Source organism: Chiloscyllium punctatum, chromosome 19, assembly GCF_047496795.1.
Source record: "Chiloscyllium punctatum isolate Juve2018m chromosome 19, sChiPun1.3, whole genome shotgun sequence".
NCBI classification, from domain to species: Eukaryota; Metazoa; Chordata; class Chondrichthyes; order Orectolobiformes; family Hemiscylliidae; genus Chiloscyllium; species Chiloscyllium punctatum.
In genome coordinates, this window is record NC_092757.1 from 50817157 (window position 1) to 50831771 (window position 14615).

A 14615-nucleotide genomic window follows, 5' to 3' on the forward strand; every position below is an offset into this window, starting at 1 on the left:
ACATCATCACTCCAACTCATATATTAGAGGTGATTTTTCTCTCCACCTTCTCTGTAGCAGTAAAACTATATTCTGCATTCTATTCTCTTACCCTGATGCACTAATGTAAGATATGATTTGTCTGGTTAGTGTGCAAAACAATACTTCTCAGTGTATCTCAGTACACGTGATAATAATAATCGAACCAAATATGCAATGCAAGCAGTTTTCAATCTATACAATTCTGCATCTAAGCAACTTGGGCCTGTCTTCAAATGTTTCCAAATTAAAGTTCATATCAACCCAGATTGCATCAGTCAAACACTCCACTTCCAATATATGTTATAGAGTCATAGAGTCATACAGATGTACAGCATGGAAACAAACCCTTTGGTCCAGCCCGTCCATGCCGACCAGCTATTCCAACCCAATCTAGTCCCACCTGCCAGCACCCGGCCCATGTCCCTCCAAACCCTTCCTATTCATATACCCATCCAAATGCTTCTTAAGTGTTGCAATTGTACCAGCCTCCACCACATCCTCTGGCAGCTCATTCCATACATGTACCACCCACTGTGGGAAAAAGTTGCCCCTTAGGTCTCTTTTATATCTTTCCCCTCTCACCCTAAACCTATGCCCTCTAGTCCTGGACTCCCCAACCCCAGGGAAAAGACTTTGTCTATTTATCCTATCCATGCCCCTCATAATTTTATAAATCTCTCTAAGGTCACCCCTCAGCCTCCGACGCTCCAGGGAAAACAGCCCCAGCCTGTTCAGCCTCTCCCTGTAGCTCACATCCTCCAACCCTGGAAACATCCTTGTAAATCTTTTCTGAACCCTTACAAGTTTCACAACATCTTTCCAATAAGAAGGAGACCAGAATTGCATGCAATATTCCAACAGTGGCCTAACCAATGTCCTGTACAGCCACAACATGACCTCCCAACTCCTGTACTCAATAGTCTGACCAATAAAAGAAAGCATACCAATCGCCTTCTTCACTGTCCTATCTACCTGCGACTCCACTTTCAAGGAGCTATGAACCTGCACTCCAAGGTCTCTTTGTTCAGCAACACTCCCTAGGACCTTACCATTAAGTGTATAAGTCCTGCTAAGATTTGCTTTCCCAAACTGCAGCACCTCGCATTTATCTGAATTAAACTCCATCTGCCACTCCTCAGCCCATTGGCCCATCTGGTCAATATCCTGTTGTAATCTGAGGTAACCTTTTGCCCGAAACGTCGATTTTCCTGCTCCTTGGATGCTGCCTTTCCAAATACATGTGCATCCTGTCCCTCAGGATTCCCTCCAACAACTTGCCCACCACTGATGTCAGGCTCACTGATCTACAGTTCCCTGGCTTGTCCTTACCCCCTTTCTTAAACAGTGGCACCACGAAAGCCACCCTCCAGTCTTCTGGCACCTCACCTGTGACTATCGATGATACAATTATCTCAGCAAGAGGCCCAGCAATCACTGCTCTAGCTTCCCACAGAGTTCTAGTGTACCCCTTGAAGGAGAGGGCTTTGGAATATGATGAACATTTTCCATACCTCAGCAGCCAGTTCACACAAAAAGCCACTATTGCTGAGAAGATCGACACGGGTTCATCTCCGCCCACTCAACCTTTATACAGCAGGGAGACTATGGTGAGAAAGATCTCCACAAGTCAACAAAATGCCTGATGTACAGACACACTCCTGTACTGCAGGGAGATGTAACACTGATACTTAAGAATGCCGGAGAAATTCCACCACATCCTCCAGATTGCAAGTCAGAGCTGTCAACAAACATTAATATCCTCCTTGAACCCTACTTCAGGGGCATTCAGACCAAACCTCTACAAAATTAACTGGAATAGCTTGCACTCTGTGCCCTGATGGTCAAAAACCAGCTTCCATGTTGGGAGTGACTGGGAGGTGCTTCCTATTAATCATTCAGAATGGCAATAATCCATCCATCAAGCTGTATCATGTTTTTTTGGAGTTCAAACGCATTACTGATGAGACAGAACATTAGTACAGAAGGGATTTGAACAGATGGATGTTTGATGTTTGAGACAGACACAATGGGCTGAAGGGCCTCTTTCCGTGCTGTAAATACTCTCTGATAAGGAAAGGAAAAGCAAATCCTGCAACCCAGACCTCACTGCCTCAGCCCCCCCCCCCCCCCCCCAATGCCTGTGGGTCGAGAATTGGTCTGTTTGGTCACATTAAGACCTTGCAAACCTGCAACCCGAATTAGATATCATCCTCAAATCAATGAGCAACTTAAGAAAACGCTTCTTGTTTTCATTCACTCATGGGATGTGGTCACATTCCTGGATTAGCCAGCATTTATTGCCCATCCCCAGTTTCCGTTGAGATGGTAGTGATGAGCTCCCTTCTTGAACTGCTGCACTCTACCCAGTGTGGATTGACCCACAATGCCATTAGGAAGTGAATTCCAAGATCTTGACAAGGGAACAGTGATATATTTCCAGGTCAGGATGGTGAGTGGCTTGGAGGGGAACTTGCAGGAGGTGGTGTTCCCATGTACCTACCGCCCTTGTCCTTCTAGATGGAAGTGGTCGTGGGTTTGGAAGGTGCTGTCTGAGGATCTTTGGTGAATTTCTGCAGTGCATCTTGTAGATAGTACACACTGCTGCTACTGAGCATCGGTGATGAAGGGAGTGGATGTTAGTGAACGGTTTGCCAATCAAGTGGGCTGCTTTGTCCTGGACAGTGTCAAGCTTCTTGAATGTTGTTGGAGCTGCACCCATCAATTCAATGTGATGAAGACAACGCAGCCACTCCACGGAAGAATAACCAGACAAGGAGTGTCAGAGATGGAAACTTTCCACGTGGTAATGTTGGCCAAAAAAGGAGGTTCCGGAAATAATCAGCCCATCCTGTCGACCCCAGTGATCCATCTCTTCTGTCAGAATAGTGGGTAGTTTATACTCTCTCCTCTGCTCTCCTGCACTTGTCACTCCCTTGAGAAATAACAATATTTGTAGATGTTGGAAATCTAAAACAAACAAGTTCTAAGAATTCTGAAAACACTCAGCAGGTCAGACACTACATTGTTTTCTTCACATACACTGGGCTTGACTCATTGAGAGTTGCTGGCATTCTGTGCATCACTTTGCAAAGTGCATCACTTTGATCAAGTGCAACCAGAAAATGGAACCATAGAAACTACTATGATTCCAGCCTCGAGCAACTGTCTGTGTGGAGTTTGCACATTCTCTCCGTGTCTGTGTGGGTTTCCTCCGGGTGCTCCAGCTTCCTCCCACAGTCCAAAGATGTGCAGGTCAGGTGAATTGGCCATTCTAAATTGCCCATAATGCATTAGTCAGAGGGAAATGGGTCTGGGTGCGTTACTCTTCAGAGGGTCAGTGTGGACTGGTTGGGCCGAAGGGCCTGTTTCCACACTGTAGGGAATCTAATCTAATCTACTGCCCATACTGAGGCCATTCAGACTCCAGGCTGTTCCATTGTTGCCTCCTCATCAGTCTGACCAATGCTAAATCTCTGTCCCTTCTCCATACTAGCTTAATTCTTCTTTTACATAAGTGTATCTAATATCTTGTTAAGCATCCCAAATGCAGCAGCTTTAATAGCTGTTTTGGACTATGCATTGCAAATTCTTGTGCAGTTGCTACCAGTCTTACTGCCTGAGCAGATCAGAGACAGAAACCTGCACTGAATAAATGGCAATATCAAGTGTCCATCACCATTGATGCTTATTGTAAAGATTCTGCTTAAACTCATGCTATTTTGAAGGACTTGCAATTTTTTTTTTGCTGTATGCCAAAGGGAGAAAATCAGACTGCTAATTGCTGAGATAGGATCATTGGACTAGAAACACTGACTCTGCTTCTCTCTCCACAGATGTTGAGTTTCTCCAGTAATTTCTGTTTTTGTTTCGGATTTCCGCAGTTCTTCGTTTTATTTTAATCTGCTAATCGCTTCCACTTAACTCATTTCTAAAAATTCTGCTGGTTTCAGACAAGATTAAGTTTTCAAGCAGCTTCACTCAGCTTCTTGTACAGCGTTCAGCTGAGCCTGGCTCAGTGATGATGGTCTCAGTATGGGTATTGATTCAGAGCTAACAATTACAATGGAAAATTCCCATCCTCACAAAAATCCCTACCATTCAGATGGGTTGCTCAATGGAGGTGTGCTGTTAGCTATATTGGACTCTAACTGGCTGATTCACTGCCATAACCTGTTAGCGAGTTATTGACCATTTGCTGGTGAATCCTGTTGGAACAAATAGACAAACCCCATTTTGTACAAAAAAACATCCACCTGACCCTTATTTACTACTGCTACTGTCAAATTCCATCCTTTTGTTCCTGACTCACTGCTCAGCGCAATTAACCTTTCACTATTTACTATTCAATTTCTGACATTTCAAACCTTTTCCAAACCTTACCCCTAACAAATTCCAATCTCACACAACCCCTTCCAAACTTTACATCAGAACAGAAGTCAAGCTTTTACTTTATCCATTCCTGGTTTATTGCCCATCCCTAATTAACCTTGACAAAATGGTGGTGACCAGCCTTCTTGAACCACTTCTGTCCATGTAGTATAGGAACCCCGATAGTGCTGTTGCAAAAGGAGATCCAGGATCGTGACCCAGTGACAGTGAAGGAATGGCAATATATTCCAAAGACAGGATGGTATGTGGCTTGCAGGAGAAATGGTGGTGCTCCCTTGCAACATAGCCCTGGTCCTTCCAGGTGAAAGAAGTCACCAATTTGAAAGGTGCTACGGAATTGTTGCAGGACATCTTGTAGGTGGTACACACTGCTGCATCTATACATTGGAGGTGGATGGGGTGTTACTGTCCCAGTTGACGGCAATGCTGGGCAAGTGAGATCCCAGAATGAAACCAGGCTTAATAGATCATCCATATAAATTTTGCAGTTCATTGACATGGGGGTAGTCATTGGAAGATTTTCAAATGAGGCTGTGGACTCTCTTTATGAACAGAATACACGTTCATTACATCAACAAAAACAAAGTTGTATATATATATAGAAGACAATTAGAGAGATCTTAACACTAACATCAAACAAAGTTTTAACCTGTTTCCCACCACCATCCATCACAGAGACTCAATCACAGAGAAATCTTACTCTTAGCTTATTAAATCTTTTCAGTTAAATCTTTCAGACACTTTCCAGTTTCTTTCCTTTGGATTGTTGAGACTTTTCTTTATGATTCCTTTCCAAGTCCGCTGGTCTGAACTGTATTTGATTCTAATGGTTTAAACTTTCTCAGTTCTGACAACTTAAAGACTTCCAAGCCAGGATAGATTGGACGGAAGTTCCACATAAAAAAAACACTTCAATTAGATGCTTTAGTACTCTGAGTGGTATTAATTTTCCAGCTACAAGAAGTAGTTCTACCTTCTAACATAAAATCTGAAACCTTCTGTTTTGAAATCCAAACTAAACTAGTTGCTTTAATGTGTTGTTTCAGCCCGTCTTAGGCTCAACTGCATAGTTAATATCTTATCCAATTACAGTATATGGGTGCTCCCAGGGACTCTACTGCAAACATGCTTTCCTAGGACTGATACTCACTGTTCCAAATTGACTTTCTGACCTTTACTAACTAAAGAAAAACAATAGCCAAAATTCATCTGCCCTTATTTTTAAAATAAAGTTCAAATATCCAAAACGATGCACATCAAGCAGCCTGCTTTGGCCTGGATAGTGTTGGAGCTGAACCCATCTCGTCAGTTAGAGCTGATTACAGCCCCTTGAGCCCAATACCCTTTCATATTTACCCTTCACTGGCCACAATTTGCCCAGTGTCCTCCTCAGCAACATTTACCATTCAACCAACACATCGACCAGATGAGCTGTTGTTTCAGATTGATTGTCTCTCTGATTTCTGTGTGCTGAGTTCAGCTCGATATCCTTAAAGATGTCCAGGCCCTTTCAGTGTTCAAAGCAGGTTACACTCAACATAGTTTCAATCCCATTTGTAGGAATTTACTGTGTTGAATAGGCAAACAGTGATTACCTTTCCAAAATGTTTAATTAGCTAATTGAGACGCCCTGAGGACATAAACGGATTTTATAAACAGAGCATGTGGTGTAGGTTTTGTGCTGAATATATCAATATGTATAAATTTCTAATGAGGTCAGAAGCAATAGGGAGCCAATGCTGTTTAATAACTATCTCACAGTGATTTAAACTCCCAATACTACTGCCCTACCTGGTGTGAAAGAGTTGCCGTGGCTCTGATTTGTCCCGAGGTGTCCTCGTGGTTAAATGACCTGCAGAGGGGGTGTGAACATTGGGTGATGGGGGCCGAACAGCACTGCGACCTCGTGTTGAAACAGCAGATGGCGAGTTTAGTCTCCACTCCACTGGAGGCATGGGACTTTGTGACCTTGATAGAATGAGCGCCGTCTGTGGCTTGTTTGTCTGGTCTGTCCTTGGTGGCAGGCGAACCTTGATCTGGTGAACAGGATTGACAGGTCTGTGTGGGCTGCTGAACCTGGACACTTGCTTGTGAGCTGTTCAAAATTCAAGGGTCATGTTATTACTCAAAGACTGGAAACCTGCCATCGGCTCCGGAACTCAATTGGCAGGCTGGCACAAGCCCCAAACTTCACATAATATTGCATTTGTAGTCTATCTAAGGTCTTGTGCACAGTCAATGCCTTCCCCTTCCAGTTTTATCCAGTGTGTTCAATATCCAACCATGTCTCACTATTTTCAGATTGCTATCTACAAGTACTATTGCTTCTTTGCTCCTCTCCTGCATTTACAGTCTTACTATTCAAACAGCAAGTATAAGGAGATGCTAGAAAAACGTGGGTTTCTTTTCGCTGGTGCGACGGAGGCTGAGGGGAGACTTGAATGAAAATTATGAGACACATAGATAGGGCTGACAGTCAGAATCTTTTTCCCAGAGTTGAAATCTCTAACACCACAGGGCATGCATTCAAGATGAGCGGGCGAAAGTTCAAAGGAGATGTGAGCAGCAAGTGTTTTTACACAGAGAATGATAGGAGTCTGGACCGCACTGCCCTGGGGGGTGGTGGAGACAGATACAACAGGGGTGTTTAAGGGACTTTGAGATAATGAATATCTAAGCAATAGAGGGATATGGAACAAGGGTATGCAAAAGCGATTCATTTAATTTGGCATCAAGTTCGGAACAATATTGTGGGCTGAAAGGCCTGTTTCTGTGTTGTACTCTTCTATGTTCTATATTCTAATTCTTTCCTCACTCACACTCCTCACCTTTTTGTACTTACACATTTCTCGGCCTGCACTACCTAGTCACTGGACTATGAAAAATCCTGACTTTTTTTATTTCATTGGTATTTCTAATGGTGGGCTGAAATGAGAAGAGAACCATTGTAAAGCCAAGGATTGCTGTGGGATTGCTGCTTGCCTTGAAAGCAAGTACCCTAACACTTATTTGTTTATTCAGCTGCTTGTTCAAGTCTGGTTGCAGATGAATTGGAGCTGATGGGTTATGTGCAGATAGGCCTTCGGTTGGTACAACTGGCTAATTGGTCTATGGACTAGTGACCAATTATCAACAACAAAGGCCTCTGCCTGCCAACAACCATCTGATGATTGGCTCTCAATGTAGCTGGACCAGCCTGGGGCTGTGAACACAATACAGAGAAGAAATCAGATCTGCAGCAGTTCAGGAGCTCTCTCTGTTATCTACAGCAAAGCCCACTTTAATCCTGAAGAAAACTAGTTTATCTTTCCATCAGCACTTGTTGTGAGCAGTGACTTTAAATTGACTGTTTTGTAGCTGAACCAGCCACCCTGTGCCTCTTGCAAATCAGTGGAAGCATCCAGAAAAAGGTGACTGAGAAGTAGTACTCTAACTAGCAGAAGAATCATAACATTTATTTCAGCTACCCTATGAACAGGAACCACAGAACTACTTTCCCAGGTTTTCCCTCTATCTATAACAAATGTTTTTTGCGTGCCTGTGTGTGTTAAGGGGAAATGTATAAGAGGATCAGAGTTTTAATTAGTGGAGTTATATGTCAACAATATATAATTGTTTACCTGTAGCCAGAATCTATTGAGTTGAAATAAAACGTAATTCATGTTAAGTTTAGAAAACTGGTCTGTGCTTTCCATCCATCAAAAGAACAGTAAACTGGGGAATTTTACATACATTTTCAAAAATTTTTAACTTTTGTAACAACTCCAGGACTAATGGAGTGGCTTGGTGGCTTAGTGACCCAGTGGTTAGCACTGCTGCCTCACAGCACCAGGGACATGGGTTCGATTCAAGCCTCGGGTGACTGATTATGTGGAGATTGCACATTCTGCCTGTGTCTGCGTGGGTTTCCTCCTACAGTCCAAAACATGCAGGTCAGGTGAATTGGCCATGCTAAATTACCCATTGTGTTAGGTGCATTAGTCAGAGGGAAATGGAGCTGCGTGGGTTACTCTTCGGAGGGTCGGTGTGGACTTGTTGGGCTGAAGGACCTGGTTCCATTGTAGGTAATCTAATCTTCACTTTATTGTCTGAGTGAGGTGTAAAAACTGGTAGTCATGGAGGATTTGCCTTATGGCTCTGGGACTATGGATTCAAATCCCGCGACCGCAACTAATAATTCTGCTACTGAAAGCCAGTCTCCATCATGGCAACTGTGAAACTTCCTTCATCCCTTGGGTTCACTAATGTGCTTTATAGGAGTAAATATGTCATCCTTACTCCTTGTAGGCCCCAGAAATGTGGCTGACTCTTAACTGCCCTCTGACACAGCCCAGAATGCCACTCAGTTCAAGGACAATTAGGGATGGGCAACAAATACTGGCCATAGTGGCAATGCCCACATCCCATGAAAGAATAAAGAGAAAAGCTTTTGTGTGCTGGCTCTGTGCCCATGTTGTTATATCGTGTCCTCCTACACTCTTTAACTCTTGTTCACAATTTGTCAAACCTATAATTTAGTTATCAGCAAATTTGAATATCATTGTCTCAACTGCTAGTTCTGGGTTACAGATGTGTGTATATATTCATGTATATTTATAGATTTATACAAAATAGATAATAGCAGCTCAACATAGACTGCTGAAGAACCCAAATTACAGCATTTAAGAAACTTCCCTCCCAGATCCTTAGATCCCTGCTCTCTAATACCCATCCCACAATCACTGTGACTCATCTTCCCTTATTACATGTTCCTTTATTGTTGTCATGCAGCTCTTGTGTGGTAATATAACAAGAGTGGCTCTTATCAATTCAAATGAACTGTGTCCAATGAATTCTCCTTATGTGCTATTCTAAAAATGTTTAAAGAGTAGTGAAGCATGGTCAGAAATCCTTACCAACTAGTTCTCAGTAACGGGGAAGACACCGGCTTATCCAACCCGGTTTTCCACTGCCTGTATAACAGGCAGCTAATCAGAATTTTTGAAATTCAGTCTCAACTTGTGCCACTTGCTGCCCATTCCTAATCTCACCTGCCAAGCTGAGGTTAAGACACCTGCATGAGTCATGGCACTCCCATTCTTGCTGCTGTTCAGTAGGAATTTCCGATAGATCAATGGGGTGATGAAACGGGAATGGCAATCTACCTCCCTGTAAAGTTTTCTTTTTGCTTTAAGTGGACCAATTAAGAATCTTTAAAGCATTGCTGAAAAAGGACATATTTTGTTGAAGTGTTTCATCATGCTGTCATCAGGACAATTCACAAGAATACCAATTCAAGGGGAAAACCAACACTAATACTGCACATGAGGAAGTGACTGATTGATTGGCAAACAGACTCTGATTGATAAAGGCAATGCCATGGAACTGCACTGGTGTATGATGATCGGCAGTTAACTGCTGGCATTGTTTAAATTTTAAACCAGGAAGGTTGATTCTGTTTGGTCAGGGCATTGATCTGAGTAATGCACCAGCTGCCACCTATTTTGCTGATTCGAAACAGAAGCTGTGCACATGTTCTTTCCAAAGAACAGGGCTGTATGTGTTAATACGTATAGCTTCCAGTACCTACAAATGCACCATACTGGGGTCCTGACTGACAGCCCAAAATTGGCTATCGACCTGATGGTTCATTTCTTAGGACAATACCTTGACCATAGTGAACCCAACCTTGTGTAAAATTTATCCAAACCGGGCTGCTAAGTGTTAATTGTCATTACGTGGTGCATCCTCCATGGGAATGCCTCGACCAATCAGCACTTGTTGGTTTGCTTCTTGAATTGGGATTCTTGCAACTGCCCTGTTTAATGCAAGATGAAAATCTTCAACAAGATCTGCCTTTTTTTTTTCAACAGCACATAAGCTTTGCAGGACCAAACAACAATATCCAACATGCCCACTGCAAAACCACTGAAGTTTGAAATGGAAAATGGCCTTTATACATGTACTGTTGTATCTGGATGCTCCCTTCACCCTGTGCCTTATCTCTCTAACCAGCAGCTCCTGACCGACCAGCACTTACTGAGTGACGTGCAACGACAGGGGTCATGTTTGTCCAGATAATGCTCCAGGGTGTCCCATCCCCCACCCACTCGCACCATCACAAGACTCCGCAAGATCTACAAAATAAGAGAGAAAGGCAGGAGTGAGCCTTGAGAACATTTAATATCTCTTTCCTTGAGCAAGACCAGCAAAATGTTTTTGTTTTGTATTTGTTTAATTTAATTATTAGAACAAGCTGTTTTCAGCTCTTGAAATCAATACACGCGAGAATCTATATTGGAGTCTGGCACACAATTCAGCACCAAATTATGGAATCCTTCTTGGCATCCAAATACAATCTGTCACCCACATTGATCGAACAGAAGGGGATTAATAGTGATGACTGTGACTGCATTAAAGTAATAAATTTATAGATCTGGACCAGGTAGGTTCCACAGAGGATTATTAATTCTGACCAATGCTTTTGCAGCACTGGGTTGGTGTGTTTGAACATCCAGTATTAAAGCATCATTTGCAGATGTTTATCACAGTGTGGATGGAAATGATTCAAACTGGACAGTTCGCCGCTGTCTGAAATTTGTGCCTCACTCAGTTCTTGCGATTCCTAGGTACCAAGAACGTAAAGTTATGAAACCTTTCAGAGACACGGGGAATCAATGTCGTGAAGGGATACAAGCACCAGAAAGATAAAGTGGAGGCATTTTCTGACCGAGAGCCAATGTGGGTTGGCAAGGAGTGATGGTCAAACAGAGGGTTAGGAAATGGCCTCAGATCAGGTTCAACTACAGAGGATAACCTTTACGAAGAATCCAGATAAAAGTTCTTGTGGATTTGACCTAAAATTGAGCGGCATTCTATAGCAATTCAGAGGGCATCAAGTGTCAACTGCATTCTGGGTTTTTGAAAAATATGTTTGATGCTCAACAAGGACACTGTAATATTATTTTCACCATCCAGAAAACATTAATTGAATAAACCACCATGGTCATTTGAGAATTTGAATTCAGGTTTACAATATCTGGAAATAAAAGAACTGCTTGCATCAAAATGAACATGAATCTATTGTTTCGTCCTTCATGTCAAACTTCACTAAATGCCCTTTCGGGAAAGAATCCTGCATCTTTGTCTACTCTGGCCCACACATAATCCCAGGAAGAGGTGATTTTGCACTGGTAATATCTCTGGATCCAAAACCCCTGTCTAATGTTCTGGGTTCAAGTCCCAACATGCCCAGGTTCGATCCCACCCTCAGGAGTCTGTCTGTGTGGAGATTGCACATTCCCCCCGTGTCTGCGTGGGTTTCCTCTGGGTGACCCGGTTTCCTCCCACAGTCCAAAGATGTGCAGGTCAGATGGATTGGCCATGGTAAAGTATCCCATAGTATCCAGGGATGTGCAGGTTAGATGGATTAGCCTTGGGGATGCAGGGTTACAGGGACAGGGTGGGGGTGGTGAGGGGTGGGTGGTTAAGTCTGGGAGGGATGCCCTTTGGAGGATTGGTTTGAATTTGGTGGGTCAACTGGCCTGTTTCCACACTGTAGGGATTCTATGATTCTATGGCAATTAGCGAAAGTTGAATTCAATAAAAACATGGAATTCAAAGTGTAATGGTAACTATGAACCCATTGTCAATTGTCATAAAGACCCATCTGGAACCCATATGTCCTTTAGGGAAGGAAACTGCCGTCCTTACCTGGTTTGGCCTATGTGTGACTCAGACCCACAGCAATGTGGTTTACTCTTTACTGCCCTCTGGGCATGAGGGGTGGAACAATAATTGCTGGCTTTGCCAATAACACCCACATCCCATGATCAAATATATTGAACAAAATGACAAAATGCATTTGACGTTGGCCTGTTCTCAGAATGCCACTCAGTTGTGTCAAAAAAAAACGCTGTCCAGAGACAAGCTCACCACCAGCTTCTCAGGACAATGAATGCTGACATCACCAGCACTATCCTTATCCCAGAAGCTAAACTGGGACCTTGCATCAAACCCAACAATGTGAGTGGACTTTTCTCCAAACAAATGCACAATAAATGTGCAGGCTGGGTGCCATGGGAAATGCAGGGTTACAGTGAAAGGGTAAGGGGTCTGGGTAAGATGCTCTTTGGAGGATCAGTGTGGACTCAATAGGCCATGTCGGAGAAGGGAAACCATTTTCCCTGCTTAGAGGAGAAAACGCTGGCTAAATTATAGAAGCCATTCACAGGAAGTGGCTGTGACAGCATTGCCCTGCCCTGGGGAAACACGTTAGTTAAATGAGCCGCTACTTGGATTCTCTCACTGACATAACTGTTGTACCTCCACACCCACTGATGAGTTCCCCGAGGGGTCACTCTGTGTTGGGAGCTCCAGCTAAAACAATACCCCTGAAGACAAGATGTCACCAGAGTATTTAATATTGATATTCACTGACCATTTGCCACTATGAACAGGATGCTACTCAATCAGTTTCAATTGTTCAATTAATCAATATTCTTGGACTAGTAATATTTCCAGCCTCTTGTTACCATTTTTCAATTAATCCATGTTGTTAGACTAGTAGTATTGTTAGCCTTTTAATATTATGAAACTATCTATCGTAGTTAGACCTGTATTGTTCTGTAATCAACAATCAGCCATTTGTAACCCTTTATAAATTGTATTCACCTGTAGCTGGGTGGAGAGATTATGACTCATCAGTGCGGAGCGGTCTTTCGAAGCTAAGTGGTCATGTGTATGAGGTTTATTGGAAAATGGGACATTTCTCCAACAGGCCAAATGATAATTTTATTAACCCGACCGTTCTAAACCATAGATGATCCTCTTGTCCAGACAAGACAATGGAATCCTAAAATGAGTTTTTAGATTTAAAACTGTCCTTTTGTCGCCATGAGGCAACTTTTCGGCTATTCCAGAAAAACCCTGCACGTGGGTCCGTGAAGAAGTGGTGAATTTCAGCAAGGCTTGCAGTTTTTAAATTCCTCTTCGCAACTGAGGAGAGAAGATATGACTGAAATGTGGGGCAAATTTGGTTCATGGACACCCTTGCCAACATTTTTGTAAAAACTGGAAATCCACTACCACTCACCCTCACAAAAATCAAAGTGTTGGAGTCGCCCACTTTGTATTTCCCTTCGGAGACTTTTACCATGGGAAACTGATCGGGGCAGGTACACCGGCTCACCAGGTGACGTACCTGCCAAGTTAAAAAACACAGGTAAACAAAGAAAGCCCTTCAGAATGTTCCAAAACATTTCACAACCTCAGGGATGCTTTTCAAAAGTGCTGTTGTAATGTAGGAAATGCAGCAGCCAAGATGTATATACACATATAGCAATCTCCCACATGGGCAATGAATTCGGTGACTAGATCAGCTGATATTAGCCAGGACTCCCTTGCTGTTCTTCAAATTATTGTTCACAGCCAGAGGGTAGAGAGAGAGAGAGAGAGAGAGACTCAATTTATGGGGAAGGTGATGACCAAGTGGTATTAATGCTGGACTGTTAATCCAGAGACTCAGATAATGTTCTGGGGACCCAAGTTGAATCCTGCTATAGTAGACGGTGGAATTTGAAATCAATAAAAATCTGGAATTAGGAGTTTAATAAGGACCGTGAATCCTTTGTCGATTGTCAGGAAAACCCATCTAGTTCACTAACATCCTTCAGGGAAGGAAACTGCCATCCTTACCTAGTCTGGTCTACACGTGACTCCAGACTCACAGCAATGTGGTTGATGCTCAATCCCCTCTGGCCAATGACGGATGGGCAATAAATGCTGGCTTGGCCAGCGACACCCTTGTCCTGTTAATTAATTTTTTTTAAAATTATCCTCTCACCTCTTCCAGCAGTGTGACACTGAAGGGTCAGCCTGGATGGTGTGCTCAGTGGGGCTTTTGAAAGCACGGTCTATGGGCTTACAAAACATCCAGCTCTAAAGCACAGCAGATATAAAGGCAGCTGAGAGACTTAGGGCTGAATTTAGTGTTCCCCTAGCAGCCAGAAGGTGTGAGATGGGGACCCCATCGACTTCCATCTCTGCCCAACTAAGTAAGGGGTGTAACAGTCTTCCCAACAGGAGCTGGAATGAGATCCCAGTTCACAGTTAGTGAATGGCCGCAGTCTGCTGGTAATTCATGAGCAGCTACCAGGGGAGTCCCAGTCACCATGCGAGAGCCTGCAGGCTCCCCTCAAGCAGGGGTGGAGGAATACCCCTCACTC

The 14615-nt window shown here is 43.3% G+C and overlaps 1 protein-coding gene across 2 annotated transcripts in view; it reads right to left on the reverse strand.

Moving 5' to 3' along the window:
* gas2l2 (growth arrest specific 2 like 2) overlaps window positions 1-14615 on the reverse strand; it is a 113734-nt gene that overhangs the window by 20696 nt on the left and 78423 nt on the right. For both annotated transcript variants that reach the window (XM_072589363.1, XM_072589362.1), the window contains exons 3-5: window positions 13484-13591; window positions 10430-10526; window positions 6202-6505 (exon numbers count right to left, since the gene is read on the reverse strand). In XM_072589363.1, coding sequence (XP_072445464.1) covers window positions 6202-6505; window positions 10430-10526; window positions 13484-13591 — 509 coding nt within the window. The remainder of the gene's footprint in view (window positions 1-6201; window positions 6506-10429; window positions 10527-13483; window positions 13592-14615) is intronic.